A 21,376-nucleotide genomic window follows, 5' to 3' on the forward strand; every position below is an offset into this window, starting at 1 on the left:
ACACAGAACACATGGGGAGCAACTGGGGACAGAGGTCCATCAGGAGCTTCACTGTAGTGTATATGTCTATATGTATATAGACTCACAATACTTACCATATATATTACCCTATATATGTACCATGTACAGTTCCTCATCCTCTGCAAATTAGAATTAGATAAACAAGCAAGATCATAATTTACAGACACAGCCTCTTGTTTTACCAGTCAACCCACGCTGACCGTCACTTCTGTGGATTGATCTGTGGCAGTTGCCTTGATACCTGGCTCTTGTTTGCATCATACTCCTTTAATGCAGAAAGGCCTGAGGGAAGTGGCTGGTGATGAAAGGACTAAGAGACCAAAAACTGGCAAAAAAGGTGCTAAGACGGAGGAGGTAAACTTGAAGGGAACAGAACAAGTGGGAGGACAGAGAATCAAGTCAGTTGGCAGGAAAGGACCTGGCAGGGGTCCATCTCAGGGAAGAAGGACTGATGTCTCAGCACGTTCAACTGCTAGAGCTTCTCCAAGGATTCAGTCTGTAGCACCCCACGAACACAGTGTGCATCCTTTCAGGTTCCCTCATCTCCAGCTCTCAGTGAGGGCTGCACTGAGCAGCCCCACACACACTCAGCGAGAGCTCTGTTTGCAGCAAAACATGTTATTTCTCACAAGTACAGAAATGCTGAGGTGGGAATGTGCCTCTGCAGCCCTCCTACTCCAACCGGGGTCAGGTGGAACAGGATGCTCAGCTTCATCACATAGATTTTGAGTATCTCCAAGAATGGAGACTCCAAGCCTCTTTCCACCTTCGAATACACAATTAAATGCGGGGGAAGTAGCGGGGGAAATCATATCTTTGAACATCAAGCGATGTACAACGTTAGCCTTCAGCTTCCTCTGAGGGGAAAAAAAAAAAAAAAAAAAAAAAAAAAAAAAAAAAAGCGTGCAAGAGCATCCCACTCACGTCTTACGGTGGTTTCGAGGGAGAATTATTCATCAGTGAAAGCACTGAGGGCTGCAGCAGAAATCACTCCACAGCTTGGAGACGGTGTCGCAGGTGCCGCCGCCCGCCCGGCCCCGCAGGAGCGGCACCTCCCGCCCATCTCCGCCTCCCACCTCCTGCCCTGCCCTGCCCGGCCCTGCCGCTCCCGCTCCCGCTCCCGCCTCCTGCGCGGCGCGGGGCGCCCCGGGCCGGGACATGCGGCCCCGATGGGCGGGGGGCTGTGGCTGCTGTGGCTGCTGTCGCTGCTGTGGCTGCTGTCGCTGGTGTCGCCGAGCCCCGCGGCGCGCACAGGTGGGTGCCCGCGCTGCCCCCGCGCATCCCTCATCCCGGCGGAGAGTGCGAGCCGCGACTCCGCGCCGAGCTGCCCTTCTCAGCCCCGGAGCAAGGCTCAGGTGCTCCGTGCCGTCCGCCCTAGACAGCCGTGCTAGGTGGTCTTGGCTGGAGGAGGAGAGCTGGGTATTTCTCTAATGTTGCTTCATCTTTTCCTTTTCTCTGTAATTAAGCTGGGATTAGGTTTACGAAATTCTGTATTGATTTTGCTGTCAGCGCTAAGTTGACAGCGTGCTCTTGAGATAGTTCTTATTATACCCGTCTGGGTAATTCCCCAAATACCTTTCGTGTTTGTAGGTTCCTTTCAGTTCGACAGGCACCACCCTCAGGAGTCTAACTGAGCAAGTCAAGAGCTAGATTAAAACAAAAGTCAGGGTGAGGTTTTGGCAGAGATCCTCAGCTCGTGGGTCGGTGTTCTGAGTGGCTCCAAGTCCCTTCTCTCACCTGTTGACTTCATCATATGGTGGCAGCCACACATCCAAACACGAGAGAGACAGGCAGCTGGAGTGGGCTGTGGGAGCAGCTCAAAGAGCGAACTGTCTCGGCAAGGACAAGGATGTTACCAGTGGAAATGAGCTTATAAACTATAGCCTGGAACTTATGTGCAGGGGGGAGTCGCCTGCTGCTGTTAAAATCATGTTATTTCTTTTTTATATATATATATATCTCCTGTTAAAAAAGGGAGCAAGGCACTGGAGGGATTAGCAGATCTTCTAAGAAACCTACTCTGCCTTTGTGCTTTTGTTCTCTGCTGCAAGAGTTGCCTCCAAAACTCAATGCATAAGGATGGAATCTGCTCCCATTTAACACCACAGCCAAACTTTCTGATCTGGTGAGAGCTGATCTGGAAGGTAGTGAGGAGAGTTCTTCATACTCTGAATACCTCCCAGTACCACTAAGTACTGTGTCCCAGTTAACTCTTTTGACAAACTACTCCAGTATGCATCAGTGATTTTGAGTTGCTTTCAGAGGTACCAATGCCAGCTTCTTTTTAAGTAACTGACCGCATGATTTTCATCTTATTTAAGTTCGATGGTCATTAGTACAAGTGTTGTGGAAACTCTGTACAACTGGCATTCAGTTACCCTTTTTAAAAAACGTTTAAAATGTGTTTACTGATGGTTTTGATTCCAAAGAAAGTTTAGAAAAATGTCAAGAGGGTTATGCTGATTATGTCTAGTGGTTGTTCAAGGCAGAAGGGAATCTGTTTGCACATCCCTGAAGTTTTAGCTGGACACAATTTCAGGCTTTTGTTGACAGTCAGCAATACCTGCATGGAAGGGCAATACCAGCTATGCCTTTCACTGAAGGCTTAGAGCTTCCCTTTTCATCTTTTACAGCATGAGACCATAAATGTTAGTTTAATTCATCTTAGCTCTCTTTTGCTAAAAACAGAAGAAATTGTGTGAAGTGTAGAACTCTCCTAGCAGTGCTCATGTGCTTTAAGTGAAGTGATAGGTAGAGTCCCTTTTGGGTACTTTGTTCCAGCAGAAGAAACTAGGACCCAAGTGCCATGTAAAGCAGTTTTGCAGCAGGACTTTGCAGACTCAGATTCTTACATCTTACAGGATCTGTCCTGTGCCCGTCTCCATGGGATTTCTTGTCAAGTAACTTTCTGAACTCCTCAGCAGCATTTAAACACTAAGTTATAGCTTGACCTTTGCAAAACACCTTTTGTTTTTAATGTGATGTGTTAGTGGGCATGATTTTACCCTTACTGGATCACATCTACTGTTCCAGCAGTCTCTGACTGCATTCTGATTTCAGGCCCTGCTGTCTATGAACTGTACCTAATAGACTATCTGAGCAAGGATAAAAAAATCACTTGTTGCTACAATTGGGGGTTTTATGAATTGATTTTACTCAACCATTTAAAAATCACTACTGTAGAACAAATAAAAAGTGCAGAAAATTGAAATAAAATGGAAAATTAATTTTTTTAATCAATGGGATCAAGAAATGTTCAAGCGTGGTCCTCTTTACCACATGGGAGAGTTTAGCAAGTTTTGTGAGGAACTAATAAGGATATGAAGGAACAGCCCAAATTTTCTAAGTGGTAGAATACTAATCTATTAACTTACAAAGCTTCATCTTAAATCCTTCTGTTTGGTTTTGTGGGAGGTTTCCTTAACCACATTCCTCTCCAGGTAGAGAACCTTGAAATCCTTGGCCCGTAGAGTCCAATGTCTCTCTCTTAGAGATCCATTCAGAAGAAGGAATGCACTGGCCACTATAGTGCATCCTTATTCTGAGAAAAGGAAAATGAGTCTGAAAGGTATACTGCAAAACTAGAAGCATTTTGATTTATTTAAGGCATATTTTACTATTTTCATTCAGGTAAGGTATGTGATTTTGAAGCAAATCTCAATAATTTCTCTTACTGTATTTTTTTTTCTGTATTGTGACAGTCTTGGAACTCGCTTTCTTCTGGGTGAAGCTACCCTTGAAGATGTGCTTTATCAGTGTATCTAGTGCAAGTACAGCTGTTTTAATGTTAAAATGCAAAACACCAAAATGTATATAATGTAGACAAGGTTTTCTCAGTATAAACGTTTTAATCTAACAGACCAGCTTATACTGGGTTGCAATTCTTGCTAGCATACATCCAGCCTTAGATCCACTGGAGCTGATATGTGGCTATATCAACCACATTTCATATGATGCAACCTTGAAATCTTCCCCTCTTTTTAATGTTTTCTACTAATAGTGTAAGTTGCTTGTTCTGCACTGACACACCTGATTTAATTTATGCCTTTCATGTTCCACTTTGTCGTATTTTTACTAATAAATAGTAGTTTGAGAAGCAGCTTCAGGCCTCCCTTTAAGCAAATTTTGATGTGTTTTCTTTCACAGCTACTAGAACTGTACTGGAATGTACAAAACATCTCTTTTGATGTTGTCCTGGGAAATTCATAATAAGAGGCTAGAGACAGGAAAAGCAGTGGGGAAAGAATTGTAAAATAGACTAATTTTTTGAACAATTGGCTTGAAAATTTTGTGCATGTAGTATTTGTATAACCTAACATATGTCTATATACTTTGCAGGATTGAAATACATGTGTGTTGGTGATAATCTGTGCTTACCAGAGAGAGCATAAAGTTTCAGTAATAGGAGTGGAAGTATATGGGGGAGTTGAGCTTGGTGTTTTTGCACAATATTTCCTTGCTCTCTGCTACTGTGAAGAAAAGAGGAGTAAATATAACACAGAAAGAAATAAAAATGGATATTGGCAAAAGGAGAACTGCAGTATATCAAGGAGTATCATGTTGATATAGCTGAAAGGCTCATCCTTACCTTCTCATCTCCAGCTTCCAATCTCATGTCAGGAGATATTCTAGACAACACTGTGATCTAGCCCTAGTACTTGGCTTTGTGTATGATTCCTCGACTTGACAAGTTCTTATTGCCTGATAATTAGAGATGGAAATGGTTAAAGGAGGCAGTTCATTCCATAGAGACACTTCCAAAACCATTGGGTTTTGTGATTAAAGCCCAAAACTTAGATGTGCATTGCAGATCCCTGTGCAAACATTCAGGTTCACCACTGTAGCTGATAACAGTTCCTTTCCGTGGCTCTTGTTGTCTAGTGACATTTATAGTCTTAATTCCAAGAGAAGCAAGTGGTTAGGATAACTCAGGTCATTTGTGTAGTTCCTGTTTATGTTTGGTTTTATAGTTTTGGTTTGTACAGATTGATTTCTTCTGATTGAGCTCTCCCCAAGAAGTCTTATTGATTATCTGCAAGTAAGAAAGAAAAGCCACCCTTTATGAGCTGAACAAGAGGTCCTGTATTTTAAGAAGCTTAACTTTGTGAGAGCTTGAATTTTGGAACTCAGGACCGTTTCTAGATAAGAATTTAAAATGACATACAGCTCTTTTCTTTGTACTTGGTGTGCCAGTTACTTGGGATATTGTTTAGAGGCACCATATTTCTGTTCAGAGTCTCACGCCAGTGGAGGGATGCCCCAGGAGTTCTCTGCAAACAGTTCCTTCCCAGAGGCATTGCCTGCAAAAGGTGAGACATTACAAGGTTTATGGTAGTGTTGACCCTTCCTCGCAGATCTCAGGCGCAGAAGGTGTTCAACTTTCATCTTCTTAGGATTGTCTTTCCCTCAGAAAGAAAGGCAAGTGCTCATTGCCCATCAATGTTACATGCAATCACCTGTGCAAGGCAAAATGGGTATTCAGAATTGTGAATTTCACTAATTAAAAATGCTTTGACTCCCAAGAAAAGCAAACTCCCTTTTCTAGAAAAGGTATCAGTAGGTCACAGACCAAGGAGCAACATCTATTAACTAATAAATATAATGCTGTTAGTTCTAATTGGACTGTCATTTCCTAATAGCTGTTAGTGCTGAATGATGAAAGCCAAACATAATTTTGGCTCAATTTGTATGCCAAAAAAGAAATATCTTTTATAAAGATGGATTAGGAATGTACCAAAATGTGGTATATGGCAATTTGGCCGATAACTGTCACAGAGCATAATTTTTACAATATTTCAGATAGAAAGCTTAACTCTTGGATACTTTGAAAAACATCATGTAAGATATCAGAAGCATTCTAAATAAGCTTGCATTTTCTTGGCTGTTTAATGTGATCTAAGCAGTAATAAATTGGTAGTGTTAAACATATTCTAGAGAAGAAAAAGCTCAACATTAAACACTAAACAGTCAGTCAATTTTCAATAATTCATAAAATTTCAAAACCTCTATTTTAAAAAACAGCTGTCATGTCGTGGCATTGTGTCACCACTTAAAATGAGCATCGTTCTTTTTGACAGAATTGGTTTTGCATGCCAAACTTAACAAATCCTCTTTCCATTTTAAATTAAAAAGCAAAACAAAAAGAACCCAACTGGAACCAAACCATCAAGCAGAAAACACCTCAGTCAGATTACAGCTCTGAAAGCCTTGAAAGGGCTGTGACTAATTTTAGACAAGCCCACCTTGAATTTCACTCACCTTGTTTGCTTGTTTCAGGCCAGTATTGGTCACTCAGAACTAATACAAAACATACTTACAATAACTTTCCCCTGCTGGAGTGCATCAAGCAAAGGTGTTTCCACAGGGCATGGGGAAGGTGTGGGGAGCTCTACTCTTGCACTTGCAAACTTTCAACACAGTGGGAAGAAAATTCAGTTTATTTTATTTCATTGAAGTTAGCAAAAAGGAATGGGCGTCAGCTGCCGTGGTCCTCTCCAGCTGTCTCCTAACAAGCCTTCAATGGACTGGGAAGACTTTGTCCTCCTTTCTGAGGCTGGGTATTCCTGGACTGAGTCTGAAATGTGCTTTGACCAATATTGTCTTTAGAGGTGTTTTTTTTAAATTAGGACATGGTTTGGATAAATAATGGCAAGGCTTCACATGAAGGAGGAGAGCCCGTCAGGGCAAGGCACAGCTTCAGTCCCACTTCTGTATCTCCTGTTTTTCAGGCTGTATTTCCACTGACACTGATGAAATTACCTCCTCAGGCTCACCTGTTTCCGGTGGTCGCCTACACATTTCTTGAAAAACAAACCCCGCGTGCCCCAGTCTCATGCTTCTCGCACCTTTCCCCACCTCTTCCCTCAAGTTTTTCCATCTGCTCCACCACCTGGTTTTCCTGCAGTCTTATGTTTGCCTTTCTGTCCCTGTGTTTCTCCCCCGTGTGCCCCCTGTGAACGGGCTGTGATGGGAATGACGGGCTCCTCTTGTGGGAGAGCAGAGTGCTTTGTGGTGAGCTCGCCAGCGCTGCTATGACTTGAACAGGAAATCACCCCTGTGCTCCTCCCCACATTCCCACCAGAGCTGCTTAACTCAAAGGGTTTCACTACTGACTTCATACCCAGCAGCATCAGAGTTCCATCAACCCACCAGGAGAAAGGCAACTGGGATGTAGTGGCCCCTACATAACTCTCCTCCTCCTGCTGCTCTTTCTTCTCTTCCTCATTATTTGGTCTGCTGAGTTCGAGTCAAAAAGAATCTCCACAGAGAAAAGCTTTCAGGATCACTTAATTTTTAAGAAGTTTACTCATTTGTTTAAATTGTTGCTAAGATGATAACTAATAAGTTTGCTAAAATGTGTTCCTGGCTTTGCTGGGTTTGCCTTCCTTTGTGTAACTTCTTATCTCCAATTTTGGCTCAGTCCCCCTGTTTACCACTTAGCGCACTCCCTTGCCTCCAGTGCTGACTTGCCTGGAGCTGGAGATATTCCAGGAATGACAGCCCCAACACTCTGCTTGTGAGGGAGACTGAACACGGTGCTAAATGGACATTTGCTCTAAGTATGACCATTTTTATTTTTATGTTATGTTATACATTTGAGGGACTGTTTTTCACTGAGAACAACATAATAGTCAAAACAGATGAGCTGGAGGAAGTAAAGAGAGAAAAAAATGCCTCAAAAAATGAAGAGCAACAGCATAGAAGGAGCAAACAGGATGTCAGAGGAATATGGTGGAAGTCACCCAAAGTTGAACTGAAAGATTAAAGAAAGAGCAGTGCCTTAGAGCATTCACTGCCAGAAAGCAGTGTATCCTAGAGTGATCCTGAATTGATTGATGCTTCACTGGTGGCTCTAAGCTATCAGTGGGAAAAGATAAATCAGGGACTCAGCTTGTTTGAAAGGCTGTTCCCTCTCTGAGGTATGTAAGTGGGGGTTCAATCCATGGCCTTGAAATGGCAGCTGCAAATGCCAAGGCACAGCTGCAGTGATGCCCACAAATTCAGTACCCAGCTGGAAGGTTTCCCTTCCATCAGAGGTGCTCCCAAGGGCCACTTTTGTATAAGAAAATATCACCACAATTGAAGCCAAAGTCTCTGCCATTGTCAGAAAAAATCAGTTCCTCTTTTGAATTCTGAAATGACTGTAGGGGAGGGGTTGTTGTCTTTTACTGCTGTGGGTAGCAAGACTGTTGGAGTAAGGCTCATCTTTCTATCTTAATGCTTTCCACATCACTCACTGTCTTAAATTGTATCTTGCAGTTGTCTAGAAGGTTCTGTGATCTTCTTTGTTGCTGTATTTGATTGCATAATTTGGTGTTTGCACCTCTGTGCCATGCCACAGTAGAATACAGCAGATGATCACTTGAGAGGGCTTGAGTAAACAACTGTGGTCACACAGGAGGCACTTGGATACCAGTAGGTCAGCTTTTAATGGGTCCTCTGCCTTGTCCCCACCCCAAAACTTTTGCCACTGCATGAAAAAATAATCTAAACATTTCTATAGTTATATATTTTTGTGCTTTGCAGGTGCTGGGTTACCCAACTGAAATGCAAAGCTAAAAAATCTGTTTAGAGCCAGAGGACATGGGTAGTTGCAGCTGTATTGGTTTGGCAGCACTGACATTAAACACAGCTGTTTATCACCAAGACAGGCAGGGGACCTCCTAGCAGGTAAAACACAGATGCATTGAATGGGTAATGCTTGTGACATGGAAATTATGTGTGTTTATCCTTGTGTCTGTATGTATGTGTCTGTGCATGTGTGTAGATAGATAGATAGATATAGCTATAACCAGAACTGACTTTGAACAGTACTGACTTGAGCAAGGCAGGTACTTGGCAGGGAGCTTTATGTGATTAAAACTGACCAGGTTTTTTAACCTAGCTAGTGATTTCATAAAGAGAAGATGAAGCACTTGCCATGCAGACTTTTACTCATGGGAATAATCTCACTGACGTCAATGGGGTTTTTCACTCACGTGCAAAGGTGTTTTCAGGCTAAGTCACATCTGTTTTGGAGAGTCTCACTACAGCTTATTCTAAGATCAGGACTTGGCTGTTCCTTGTGGTGGTGAAGTTGGCAAGCCTATATTATTACTTTGTTTCCAGTCCAGGTGCCAGTCATGAAGATGTAAACAATGATATTACTCAAGGGTTGATTTACGGCATTTCCAAAGACAGTAATAAGGGTTCCATTTTTTTTTTTTTCTATGTGATAAATAAATGAAGTAACTTAGTTGTACTGGAAGGCAAATGACAGCTATTGCTAGTAATCAGTGTGGCAGACTCAACCTAGCAAAGCAACATATGCGACTGATTTTTGCTCCTAGGCCAGTACAAACTGAAAATGCCCTGTGTGGCACCCATGCCATTAATCCCGATAAATGAAAATTAAATCAGAATATAACTGGATGTAATGTATTTAAAGACTAGAAACTGAAAGACTGAAGCAAGTTCAAAGACTGAAACATGCAGCTGTTGCATATACTTGAATCCTTTGGTGACTGATAACCATGGAATGTTCTATGTATGATCTATTCTCTACACATCCTGATACTATCAATCACCAAATAGACATTGTAGGAGCATCCATGGACAGCAGGGAGAGGGAACTCTGCAGACCTGAGATACTTTAGGAGCACGTGGTTTTATTGCAAGGGTCGTGGGTAAAAGGGCCTTGCTTCAGCCACCAGCCTCGGCTGAAGGGATGTCCTAAAGAGAGAGGGAGAGAGCTAAGAGGTGAGAGCAGAGTAAGAGAGCGAGGACCTTGGACCTTGTTACAACACATTATATCTCCTTTTGTGTTGAATATTCTAATTTACAGTGACCAACCAGTGCGAGATAGAAAACCTACAGACTTTGCATACAGCCTATGAGAACTGCTATATTACCATATCATCCTATATTCTAAACTCTAAAGGCTACTCTCCTATCTACCTTTTCCCGGATACCTTGGTGGGGGCTACACCCTTGGGTCTTCTGGTGTCCCTTTTTTTGCTATCACTCAACCTGTCTCCAGTGAATCACTTTTTCCTGCTTTCCATGCCTACATCTCAAAGCTAGCTTTCATTTCTATTTCCCTCGCAGGTTGCATATTTTTAATATCTCTTGCCAGGCAGTCATATTTGTAAGCTTTTCCTGTATCTCCTTTCCCAACAAGACATGAAGGGATTTATTCTTAACTTTTCCTGGAGACATAGGAGAATACAGTAGTTTTATTCTTGTTTTACACATGCAGAATTGTGGTATAACTAACTTGCACGATTTATTGTAGGGGTAGGAGCCCTTTAGTAAATGGGCAAAACCAGAAATAGAAACCAAATCTCTGTTTTTGCATCTTGTGGAAGGTTAACAGTCAGAGACCCTTTGCCTTCTAAATCTACCAGCAATGTTGTAATGCTTTAGATCTTGTAAAGATACAGTCTGTGGCTTCTGCATACTGAGATTGGCTCCTCTGCTGCAGTCAGTGTTTCTGTTTTGAACCTTCATTTACCGCAGCAGAAACCACACTGGGAGGAGGGAAATTAAAATAAATATTAAAAAAATTTAAAACTGTCAAAGAGCCAGTTTCACACATTAATAGTTGAAAAATATTTTAATGTTACAGCCAAAGGCATGACACTTGCTACTTTAAAATGTGCTTGAGGAATATAAATGTTTTAAAATAAGGGTGGACAAATGTGGAAAGGTAGAGAAGCTTTCTCTGCTCTCCTGGGCAGCTTCGTCTTTACATTTGGATTCACTTAAAGCAATTGCAGAGGACATTTATTTTGGGGAAATGAAACCTTTGATTTTCTGGATTCTGCATCTTCCACTTAGAAGCAAGTGTTAGAATAAGGCAAATTCCTGGAAAATCCATTTTGGTGTTTTTATATCCCCTGGCATCCTGGAACTTTTTTTATGTTGCTGCAACCAAGTCTATAGTTTGAGAGCTTACAGGCTGACTGTCACGGGACATTTTTGCATCCAAGTGTCAAGGAAATAGGACTTTCTACTTTTTGTAATAGATAAGCTTGCCCTAAGGACTATACCTGACAAAACTTGTTCTCTGACTAGAAAATGGAAGCCACTGAACACTGTCTAAGTGAGATAAAAGAGAGATAAAAGAGAGCAACCTTAGAAATACCTTCCATAAACAGTGTTGTGATCTGAACATACAGATGCACACATATACCAGAGCAGCCTGGTAAAAACCAAGGCTTAAAGCCTTAGAAAACCAAGAGTTTGCACTGAGACAGTTTGAAGTAATACGTCTCTACAGAATTGCAAGGAGATGGTTTTAATAAATGTATTGAAGAGAAAAAAGCTTTTGCTGTTTGTCTCAAAGACAGAAGTCTGCACATTAATCAGGAAAATGGTGGTGACTTTTGCTTACAAAGCAGCTATATGTTTTGTATACAGGAGGATGAACAGTATTTAGTAATGGCAATGTACAGCTGTAGTAATAGTGAAATTTACTCAAAAATGCCCTGTGGTCTGCTTACAGAAGTAACAGCTCAAGGACTATTCATCTGAAAAAGTTCCCACTCTTTGTGTTGGTATATGTTATTTCCCCCTTTCTTTGCCTCATTTGGTTATCTCAAGAACTAGAACTGCATTCCCGGAGGAGGAGATTAAAGGGTTTTGAAAAGTCCTGAAAAACCACAGAGTTGCTTTTTCTCTTCCCCATTATGTTCTTGTGGCTACATGCAATGGGAAGGTCCTTCCCAGCAGCAGCAATCAGGGCTGGTCACAGGGTTGCTGCCCCCAGACCATGGCAGGAACAGCTGAGGCTTGAGTCATATCTTTGAACTTGGGATTCTTCCCCTGGGCCCACAGGCTTAGTTTTGCAAGCAATTTAGCAATGTGGGCACCTTCATGACATTTATTAGATGAGAGATGGGTGTTACAAAGATCTGAAATTGTGTTCTTGAGAGACCCAAATTTGTCTATTTATTAATTTCAAAAGCTGGTGCAATGAACAGCAAGTGGCCTTACAGTAGATGTTAGGTTTTGACTTTCTGGAGAATCAAAAGGGATGGTCAAATGACACTGGGGCTATTGTAATCATCCAGTCCAATTCTCCAGCGTAAATTCATACTTCAGTTTGTAAAGTTGTGTTTGCAGTAGACCCTGTAGGTTTGGGGTTTTTTGTTTTGTTTTAATCCCTGGTGTGCCTTTAAAAAATCCACTCAGCTACAAGAAGAAGATTCTAGTGAAGTATTAAGAATATTTTTTTAAATTTTCAGTGTTAAATTTTTCTGATATTCAAATAAAGTTGCGATTTTAAAAATGCGTGTTTCTTTTAGGCCAAGCTTTTCTAGTTTTAGCTTCCAGTCCCTTTCCATGCCTATCATAAATGGCAAAGCCATTTTTGCTAGAGAAGAAACACACTTGTAAAGATGGAATTTGAGACTGCTCTAGGTAGAAACACTTGTAAAAAAATTAATTTTCCGTAGCCAACCACATTATGATTTGAATGCTGAGAAAGGTAGAATTTATGGCCTTTTAAAAATAACTGTCTCTTTTGGTTGCTTGGGAGTGTATGTGTTTGCTGATTCTTAGTGCTTGTTGTTCCTTTCTTATTTTCTTTCTCAGGAGAGTTGTATTGTTCTTTGCCCAACCCTAGGAATGTCAATTTTGAATCTATAAATATGAAGAATGTCCTTCACTGGTCAGCACCAGAAGGCACAGGTGGTGGAGTACTCTACAAGGTTAAGTATGCAGTGTAAGTTGGCTTGGTTATTTTCTCTCTCACTGACTTTTATTTTAGAATTTTAAACAATAATTTAAAAAGGAAAGCCAACTTCATGCAAGGTATTGCTGATACAAAAAGTAAAGAAAGAACTGAAGTGTAAGCTAGTCTTTATTTCACCGTGTGGTTTTTAACTTCTGCTTCTAGCACTGTTTACTTCATACCAAGTTTAAAAAAAATTACAGGGAGATATTCTTCCTATGAAAGAAATGGAGGAAGGAGTACTGTGGAAGCTTTCAGAGGCATTCCTCCTAGAATGATAGACAAGGATACAAAAGAACTGTGCTGTGGACTGGTATCTGTCTGCATATATCCTCTGTACACCTTTAAATGGATATGGAGGTGTATGATTCAATCAGTATTTATAATACCCAGTGTCATTCCTCTTTCCTGGCAGACCCACTCCCTCAGATTTCTTCTGATCCAGCAAGCCTCTCTAGGAGAAAATACACCAATGTTACCAAGCATTGTACAAAAACCAAGTAATGTGGTTGGGATCAGGCCCTTACACTGTCAAGGTCTGTACCTTAGTAGGGTATCAAGGAATGTGCATGAGAACCAGATCCCATTTCCTTTATTCCTGATGAGAGAGCACTGCATCATTCTGAAGGGCAGTGATAGAAGTTTGGCTTCTAAATAGGTACAGCACTGTTGTCATAGATTATGTAATGCTCCCAATCTTTACCTCTGATATTTACACTTGCCTCAATCTAGGAACATTTTCAGAATAGTAAAATGAATGTCAGTCCCTAGAAGTTTCCTGTAACTTGAGACTGCTCAGCTGTTACAGAATGAACAATAATTATAGTTTAGGGATGGTGTCATAGTTTAGGGATGGTGTTCTCCAATTAAGTAGTTCTGCTAAAAAAACCATGGTGCCATTTGCTTCCCCTCCACCTCCACAAAAAGACAAAGATCACAGATGGAGATAAGAATAATTTACTGGAAACAGCAATGAGATAAGACAATGAGCAGTGACAGCAGTGATACTAATGATAAAACTATACAAAAGAGAGAGTGCAGAGCTCGACTCGACCACAGCCATGCCACCCAAACCGCTTCCTCTGGTCAGGACCAGTGTTACCACACTGCTCCATCTGCCGTGCTTCCTGCACTGGAAAGGATCACCTTTCTTCTTGGAATGGGGAGAGTCCCTTTTCCATGCTCCTGGCAATGATGAAAGATGGTATGGAATAACATTAGGATTTTGGCCATGCCCACACAGCTCCAGGCTCCACCCCCTCATGGCTACTGCAAGAAGTAACCCCGTCCTTGCCAAATCCAGGGCTATTGTATGGGAGGTAAAACGTTCAGAGAGAACTGGCTGCACTGACTGAAGGGCCAGCTGCTCCATGAAGAGTCTGTAGCCATAGGTATGGCCATCTTTCACAGTGAGCACAAAAACACTTGTGTGCCTCTATACCCTGGGAGAGCAAGGCTTTGAGATAGTTGGAGAGTGATCTGGCAGTCAGGCAGGGGCTGCCACACACTCTTACTAATTAGCAGCCAAAGGCGGAGTTCTTAATGTAAATTTAGGGAGCAGGAGCTTCTGAGCAAATCCAAAGAGGAATTTTCCAAGGAAATCTTGGTTTGTTCAATCAGTGTTTAAGAACTGGTGAGTACCAAGGCATTGTTACCAAATATATGGCCTTTTTTCACCTAGCAGGGTTTTGAAGTTCATCGTGTTCCAGTTTAGTCTTTCTTTTAAACTAGAAAATGAGGCATCAGGGAGGAATGAGTTGTCTCCTGTCATTCATTATGGAGACCCTGAGCATCATCTGTATCCATAGTTGAGGATGAATCACTGACCATCCTGACTGAAGTCTTTCCATATAAATAGTTATCCTGTCTCTGTTACTGTGTGTTTAGAATTTGAACTAAAGCTGTGGAGACTGAAGTTGAGAGATCTCTGGTCTGCTCAGTAAAAGCTTGACTTAGATTGGTATCACTAACATCCCAGTTAGTTTCATCTGGTTCCTTCTGGGTAGGGCCTACTCTAATTTATTTTTCATTAAAAACTTGTGGAAATCTTGTGCTTCATCTCAGCTAAAGCTGGGATTCCTTAAAATTTCAGATTTCTGTTAAACATGGGAATTGTTTTATCAGTCAGAATAAAGCAAAGAAAATAATATTCTGAAGTGACTAATGTAATGGAAATAGATTTTGGAGAGCTCCTTTTTCTTTCTTTTTTTCAATACAGATACGGTGTTGGCAAATGGATTAGAAAGCCAGAATGCAAGAATATAAACAGAACATGGTGTGACCTCTCCAGTGAGACCTCTGACTACGAAGAACAATACTATGCAAGTGTTAAAGCATTCCTCAATGGGACATGCTCTGACTGGATGGAAACTACACGATTCAACCCTCTAACAGACAGTAAGGAGAGCTAAGCACACAGCCAGATGTTCAGTGGCCTTGATTAATACTGTGTGCTCAGACTGCGTGTGCCTTCACAGCGTATGATACTTTAACTTTAGCATCAAGTAACATTTTTTTGCAGTTGTTTGGCATTTATTATTTTTTTCTGCTTTTGACAGGAGTAATTGAAATAATAAAATTGAGATCTAGAGATATATAGATATATAGATACGTAGATATATAGATACAGTCTGGTATATACTGAATCCGTTATAATGCTATGGTAAAGCCTTATTCAAGGCAAATAAAACCTGTGGTGTATTCACAGTATAAATAACTCTGATTTTGAAAAGGGTTTATTAAACCAATCAGTAAGCGTACTCTTAAGCCCAGTATTTCTTATCTGTGCCAGCTAATCTAAGAACATACTGGTAATTCAGTCTATTTTAGTAAAGTGGGTTTCAAGGTTGTTTATCCTGTAAAGTCCCAGGAATTCCTTGGCAAAATTCCAAGTCAGTGTTCACTTTTTCAGTGTAAAGATCCTCGTAGTTATCTTCTGTCAATATAAATACATTGTTCAAAGCTCTACTTAGACTCCCCCAAACACTGCAAAAATGTAATGTGGTCTATTTGATGAAACTAGTCAAACCAGCCTACCTCTGCTGAATTTGACTGCTTTTTGTACATGTTCATTTTTCCAGCTAAAATAGATCCACCCATGGTAAGTGTATCTTCTACTGACAGATCTATTTCAATCATTTTGACTGCTCCTGAGAAGTGGAAGAGAAGTCCTGAGGAAGAATCCATATCTCTGCTTCAAGTGTATCCTGGCCTACAGTACAATGTGTCTGTCCTCAACAAAAAAACAAAGAAGCGGGTAAGCTTTGACAAGGCTGTAAAACTGCTCCTATTGAATCTGTGCTCTGTGCTTCTTGAAATGCCAAGGTGAGCCCAAAGTGCGGTAGACAAAAGTGGTTTGGTATTTTTATTGGTTGTGTTTGGGCTTTTTTGTTTGGCTGGTTTGTTGAGTGTTTTTTTTACAAAGGTACAGAAAATATGGCAATTACTTTACTTTGGATTCCAAGGTCTACATACATCCTGTTACCCTAAGGCTCCTATCTTTTCCAGAACATCCTAGTTTGAAATACTTTGTGGAACCATACCATGTGCCTGTTTGTGTGTCAGGACAGGGCTGGAGTGATGCTTTAGCTCTATTGCAACATCAGCACAAGATTGTGGGCCGGTAGTGGCCAATGGTCCTGGTCATATGAAGCATGCAAATTGTTCAGTGGTGGTACAAAAATCTTTGTACCATCCTTTGCACCTTCTTCCTTTGATTGGAGGAGAAAATAATCAGAGAGGATGTGACTTAACAAGTAACTGGAATGTTGATTGCATTTGGAAGAAAAGGATGGAGCTGGCAGCTCTTAGAGTATCCATCTTCCTAGAAAGTGTGTGCTCGTGACTGTACCTCAGGAGTTAAAGAGGGGGGAAAATATTTTTTATGTCTTCCAGTGGCTCTTCTCTATCAGCAACGACACCTTGGTTGTGCCCTGGTTAGAACCTGGAACAGCTTATTGTGTCAGTGCACAGATACATGTCACCACACCACTTTTGGACAGTGGCTTTTCCAAAGAACATTGCATTACCACATTGAAAGGTATGTGTGAGGTGGCAAATAAAAAAGATAAGCAAGTTAGAAAAAAAAAGGTGATTGAATTTGTGAATTTTTTATATATCCACTTTGAAGGTGGTAATAAGCATGTTTTCTCCCTTCTCTGTGCACTTGTACCAATGAAAAAACCTGCCTCTAATAAAGCATAGCTGGGACTGACTGGAAGGTACATCAGTACCTCTGAAGAAAAGTATCTGCATTCTTTGAGTTTTAGTGCATAGAGAATGTATTTTCTTCTTGAATGCAGTTTGGGAGTGGCAGCACTGGGTCAAGCTGAAGTTAGGAACTGGAGAACCTAAAGGAGATGTTACTTCTTTTTAGAATTTAACATTTAGACAGTAGTAATAATTGTCCTGTAGCGCAATTTTCTTTTTCATTTCCTGCGAATTCCTTGTTTATATAAAGCATTTGCATTCTGTATCCAAAATGCAGTGTGACGAATGCACATATTACTGTCTACATACATTAAAACTTTTGTTTTATTAACAGATAAAACAGAAGATGAGACTGTAACAATCACATTTGGATATATTATGCCTAGCATGCTGGCTCTCCTTTTTATTTCTGTGGCATGCTTTTATGTGCATAGGTATATTCACATCCACAAACAAAAACATCCAACAAACCTGGTAAGTGTCTTCTGTTGCGAGAGGTCGCTGCTGACCTCAGCACTCACAGCAGAGTTGTGTGTTTTCTAGAGTTCCAAGCAGGCTTGGAGGAAACTGTGGCTAGCTCCAAAGAAAAGCTCTAATTGCCACTGAGATCAAGAGAAGAAAACCACACCAAAGGTTATTAAATGCAAGAAAAACAGAGTAATAACTCAAATTTGCAATGGTCAGAACAGAGCTGTTGGTTTGGGAAGTCGTTGCGGTGCAGTAGGCAAGGTTTGTCAGGATGTCAGAATTCCATAAGTTTATCTAATATGAAGCACTGTGTAAAGTCATTTGAACAAAAGTTATTAATTTGTTGAATTCAGAAACAAGAAGGAAGACAGTTAAGCCGTACAGAATCACCATAATGTTTTCTTGGACTATTACTGGGTACTACCAGATTTTTCCTCTTAATTGTGATGGATTTAACACATGTGCACCATACAGATAGTTTAACCTGGATTTCAAGAATACTTTGAAATACTGTACCATTTACTAACATCCAAAAATGTATAAACAAACGCATTCTATTATTTTATCAGCCCAAATACACTTTTTTTGCAAAAAAAAGTTCTCAAATTTCTTACTGCTACGAAGTTCATTGATTTTTAGAAAGAACACATAAAGTGTGTGAAATGTCATTGGTTTCCAGCTCAAGAGCTCAGCAGAACATTCTCATAGGTATCTTTAAGCAAGTTGCTCAACCATAAACATGTAATCATAATAATGAATGAAGAGTTCAATGTTAATCCAATCTGCATGACATCGTGGGATGAGAGATACAAGGGAGTTGGTTTCAACATGCTAAACTTGCTGAAGAAGATTAGAGAAGTGCAGAGGTGCCAGAAGAAATCTTCACAGAGGCACAGTGAGTTCAGAAGGGCTCGGAAGGATTGGAGCAGTTGCTGCTGCAGTGTGTTCAGATGTGCACAGAAACACCTCCCGCGCTTGATGAGGCACTGGTTTTATTTCAGAGCTGTGGAATCACAGAGTGGTTTGGGCTGCTAGGGGCCTTCAAAGGTATCTAGTTCAACCACTCTGAATGGGCAAGGACATCTGCCACTTGATCAGGTTGCTTAAAGCTCCATCCAACCTGACTTTGGGCACTTGCACTTAATGGGGCATCCACAGCTTCTTAGGAAACCTATTCCAGTGCCTCACCACACTCGCAGTAAAGAATTTATTCCTTATATTCAGCTTAAATGAACCCTCTTTCATTTTAAAGCTCTTGTCCCTTGTCACTACAGGCCCTAGTAAAAAATCTATCTCTGTCTTACTCTTTGTGTTTTGTTCCTGGGATGCAGGTCATGGTATGGGGAAATAACTTGGTCTCTTGGGGCACTAACAGGACAGAGCTCTTTAAAGTCCAAGAGCATGAAGGGCTACTTAGTGAAAAATTCCCACTCAGTAGCAGACTAAACTCCTAACTCCAGGAGTTTTTTACTCTAATAACGATATAATTTGAATGTTGGGTTATTTTTTTTTATGTTCATTGCATTTTCAATGACCATCATGGAGCTTCAATTTTGTTTTTTCCATCTCTGGATTCAGTCAATGTTAAGGTAACAAATGAATATAGACCTGGTATTTTAATGAAGCTGTCTGGCTTTCCCAACACACAGACTGTCCCACATGTGCATCCTGTGTGGCTGGCGGGACATGGAATAAACCATTTGTTTTGGTCCAGCCGTTCTGACCTTTCAGATTACTTGGTACATTTGTGGTCTCAGTCTTCCATTCAAGCTTGAAAGCACTGGAATGCACTTTCTGGTTGTTTTTCCTATTCACTCCACCGGTGCCCACACAATGTTGATTCCTGTCAAAAATTTTACTCATTTCAGAAAGATCTCTATTGTTTAATTTGATGATTTTGCACAGAGTCACAAAAGCAGCCTGTGGCAGACTGCACAGTATAGGTTCTGTACACTGTCTTCTACCTGATGTGTAGCTCCCTCTCTAAAAGGAAACCTGGTACTATCTTATTCTCTTTAAGTTACACATTACCATGTTATCTGACACTGCTTGTGGGAAGTGGTTGTGACTGCATTTTCTCCTCACTGGTTAAAAGGAATGGAATAGATTCAGTGATGTTTGGTCCAATAACAAAGACTGATGTTTTCTCCAAAGTCTTGAGTTTATGCTGGTTTGGAAACAATACCCATATTTGACAGAGTTGTTCTAACCATTATTTTGACATGGGGAGGGGGAAGAAAGGAGTATTAGAACTGGTCATAATATAGTTTTACTTCAGATAGAGTAGAAAAGGGGAGCATCGTGACACTCTTGAATGTTTGTATGATGAAATTTCTTCTTCCCTAAGGTGAAATAACCTCCTAATAAGGTCTAACCTACCCTTACATTATAAAATATAAGACGAGATAAGAAACAGCAGGATGGTATTTTTATTATACTTCACTCAAAATGTTTCTTACTTTCCAGGTATGGCAGTACACCACTGACAAATGCAAGGAACAGGTTTTCATACCAAGTGAAAAAATAGTGCTCAACCTTATCACTGTTCACAGGGATGACTGTAAGGAATGCAGTTGTCTATCAGAACGGAAAAGTCCTCATTATAACACTGTTTACAGTGACACTGAAGGGAAGGATTTGCCTTCTGAACAAGTGCTGGAAGCAAAATATTTGCTTGATATTCCATGTGAAGAGATTTCACCCAAAGGAGATACTTTAGTGGAAGGGGATCAGACTGGAAACTGGGCGTCTCATGGCTGGTCTGGAACACAGAATACTTGGAGAGAGAAAAATGCAGGGGTTGTAGAGTATGAACATGATGTAAGGGCTGAAGACTTCAGTCCTGGTCAGAAACTAGAAGAGAGGTTTTCTGCCCCCAGGGGGCTACAGAGTGAGACACAGATTGCTTTGAGGGACTTGGTTGATGTGCAAACAGGACAACCATATTCCCCCCAACTAGAGATAAGGGTAGCAGACCTTTGTTTGGGAGAGAAAACAGAAGAACTTAATTTGAAGGGGGTTGATGCAGCAGATGAATTGCCAGGTGAGACCCATATTGACTTCATGGACCTGGATACTGAAAAGTCTGGGCAGACATCCTATCATCAGCTGGAAAAAATCACACAGGGCCTCGCTGAGAAAGAAGGTGTGCAGACCACTTTAGTTGATTGGGATCCTCACAGTAGAAGACTGTATATTCCTACTTTGTCCAGTGTTGAAAATCAGGTGTGTGAAGGAGTATTGAAGTGTTATGATCCCAAAGAAGAAGGAATTTTGCTCAGACTCTATGAGAAAGAGGTATCTGGTGAATCATCTGAGGACCAGGAAATGTATCTCCTGCAGTTCAAGGAACAATGGGGACTTCATGTAGAAATGGAAGACTAAAAAATTATTTTCTAAAATACTCAAAAATGCAAAATCCTGTTTATTTTGCTGATGAGAGTGATAGACTCAGGGGAACAAACACATCCTAATGTTTCAAAGTTTTTGGAACCATCACAGTTGAACAGTTTATTCATTAAATGTTATTTATAACAGTTTCCAAATGTGATATAAATGATTTTGACATAAATCATAAACCTCTTGTGTAAAATGTGATTGTTGTGAAGTTATATTCTTTTTCTTTAATAAAATAATTTAAAAATAAATAAAAAGAAAAAATATTTTAAAATAATTTTTTTTACAGAGGATGCTCCCACCTTGCAATTCCTGCTAAAACAAATTACCACCATTTGAAAGCAGTTACTTTTAGGAAAAGAAACCCAACCAAGCCAAAAAATGGGAATAATTGTAGGACAAAGGGGTTCAGTGAACTGGCTGTAATTGTCTGGCTGGATCATGTCTCAGCCAGCCTTAGACACAGGCAGTGGAGCATCTGCCTGATCCATGCCCTGCAAGTGTCTCTTCCTCTCTGATGACTTCCATGGCAGCGTGGCAGGACCAGCTCCGAGGGAGAGGTCTGCC

The 21,376-nt window shown here is 40.8% G+C and overlaps 1 protein-coding gene across 1 annotated transcript; it reads left to right on the forward strand.

Annotated features, from left to right (window-relative positions):
- The first annotated feature begins 1,242 nt into the window (after positions 1 to 1,242).
- On the forward strand, positions 1,243 to 21,169 carry IL20RA (interleukin 20 receptor subunit alpha). The gene is made up of 7 exons (XM_066315605.1): positions 1,243 to 1,275; positions 12,598 to 12,727; positions 14,955 to 15,133; positions 15,817 to 15,992; positions 16,631 to 16,775; positions 17,280 to 17,425; positions 19,889 to 21,169. The coding sequence occupies exons 2-7, from the start codon at positions 12,654 to 12,656 to the stop codon at positions 20,795 to 20,797; spliced, it is 1,629 nt and encodes a 542-aa protein (XP_066171702.1). The 5' UTR covers positions 1,243 to 1,275; positions 12,598 to 12,653; the 3' UTR covers positions 20,798 to 21,169.
- The last annotated feature ends 207 nt before the right edge of the window (positions 21,170 to 21,376 follow it).

Source organism: Sylvia atricapilla, chromosome 3 (genome assembly GCF_009819655.1).
Source record: "Sylvia atricapilla isolate bSylAtr1 chromosome 3, bSylAtr1.pri, whole genome shotgun sequence".
NCBI lineage: Eukaryota > Metazoa > Chordata > Aves > Passeriformes > Sylviidae > Sylvia > Sylvia atricapilla.

Excerpts from the sequence above, each read along its gene's own strand:
- IL20RA (XM_066315605.1), top strand. The coding sequence starts at position 12,654 with ATGAAGAATGTCCTTCACTGGTCAGCACCAGAAGGCACAGGTGGTGGA. Across the intron at positions 16,776-17,279 it reads TTGCATTACCACATTGAAAG|ATAAAACAGAAGATGAGACT; the intron begins GTATGTGTGAGG and ends TTTTATTAACAG. Across the intron at positions 17,426-19,888 it reads ATCCAACAAACCTGGTAAGT|TACACCACTGACAAATGCAA; the intron begins GTCTTCTGTTGC and ends CAGGTATGGCAG.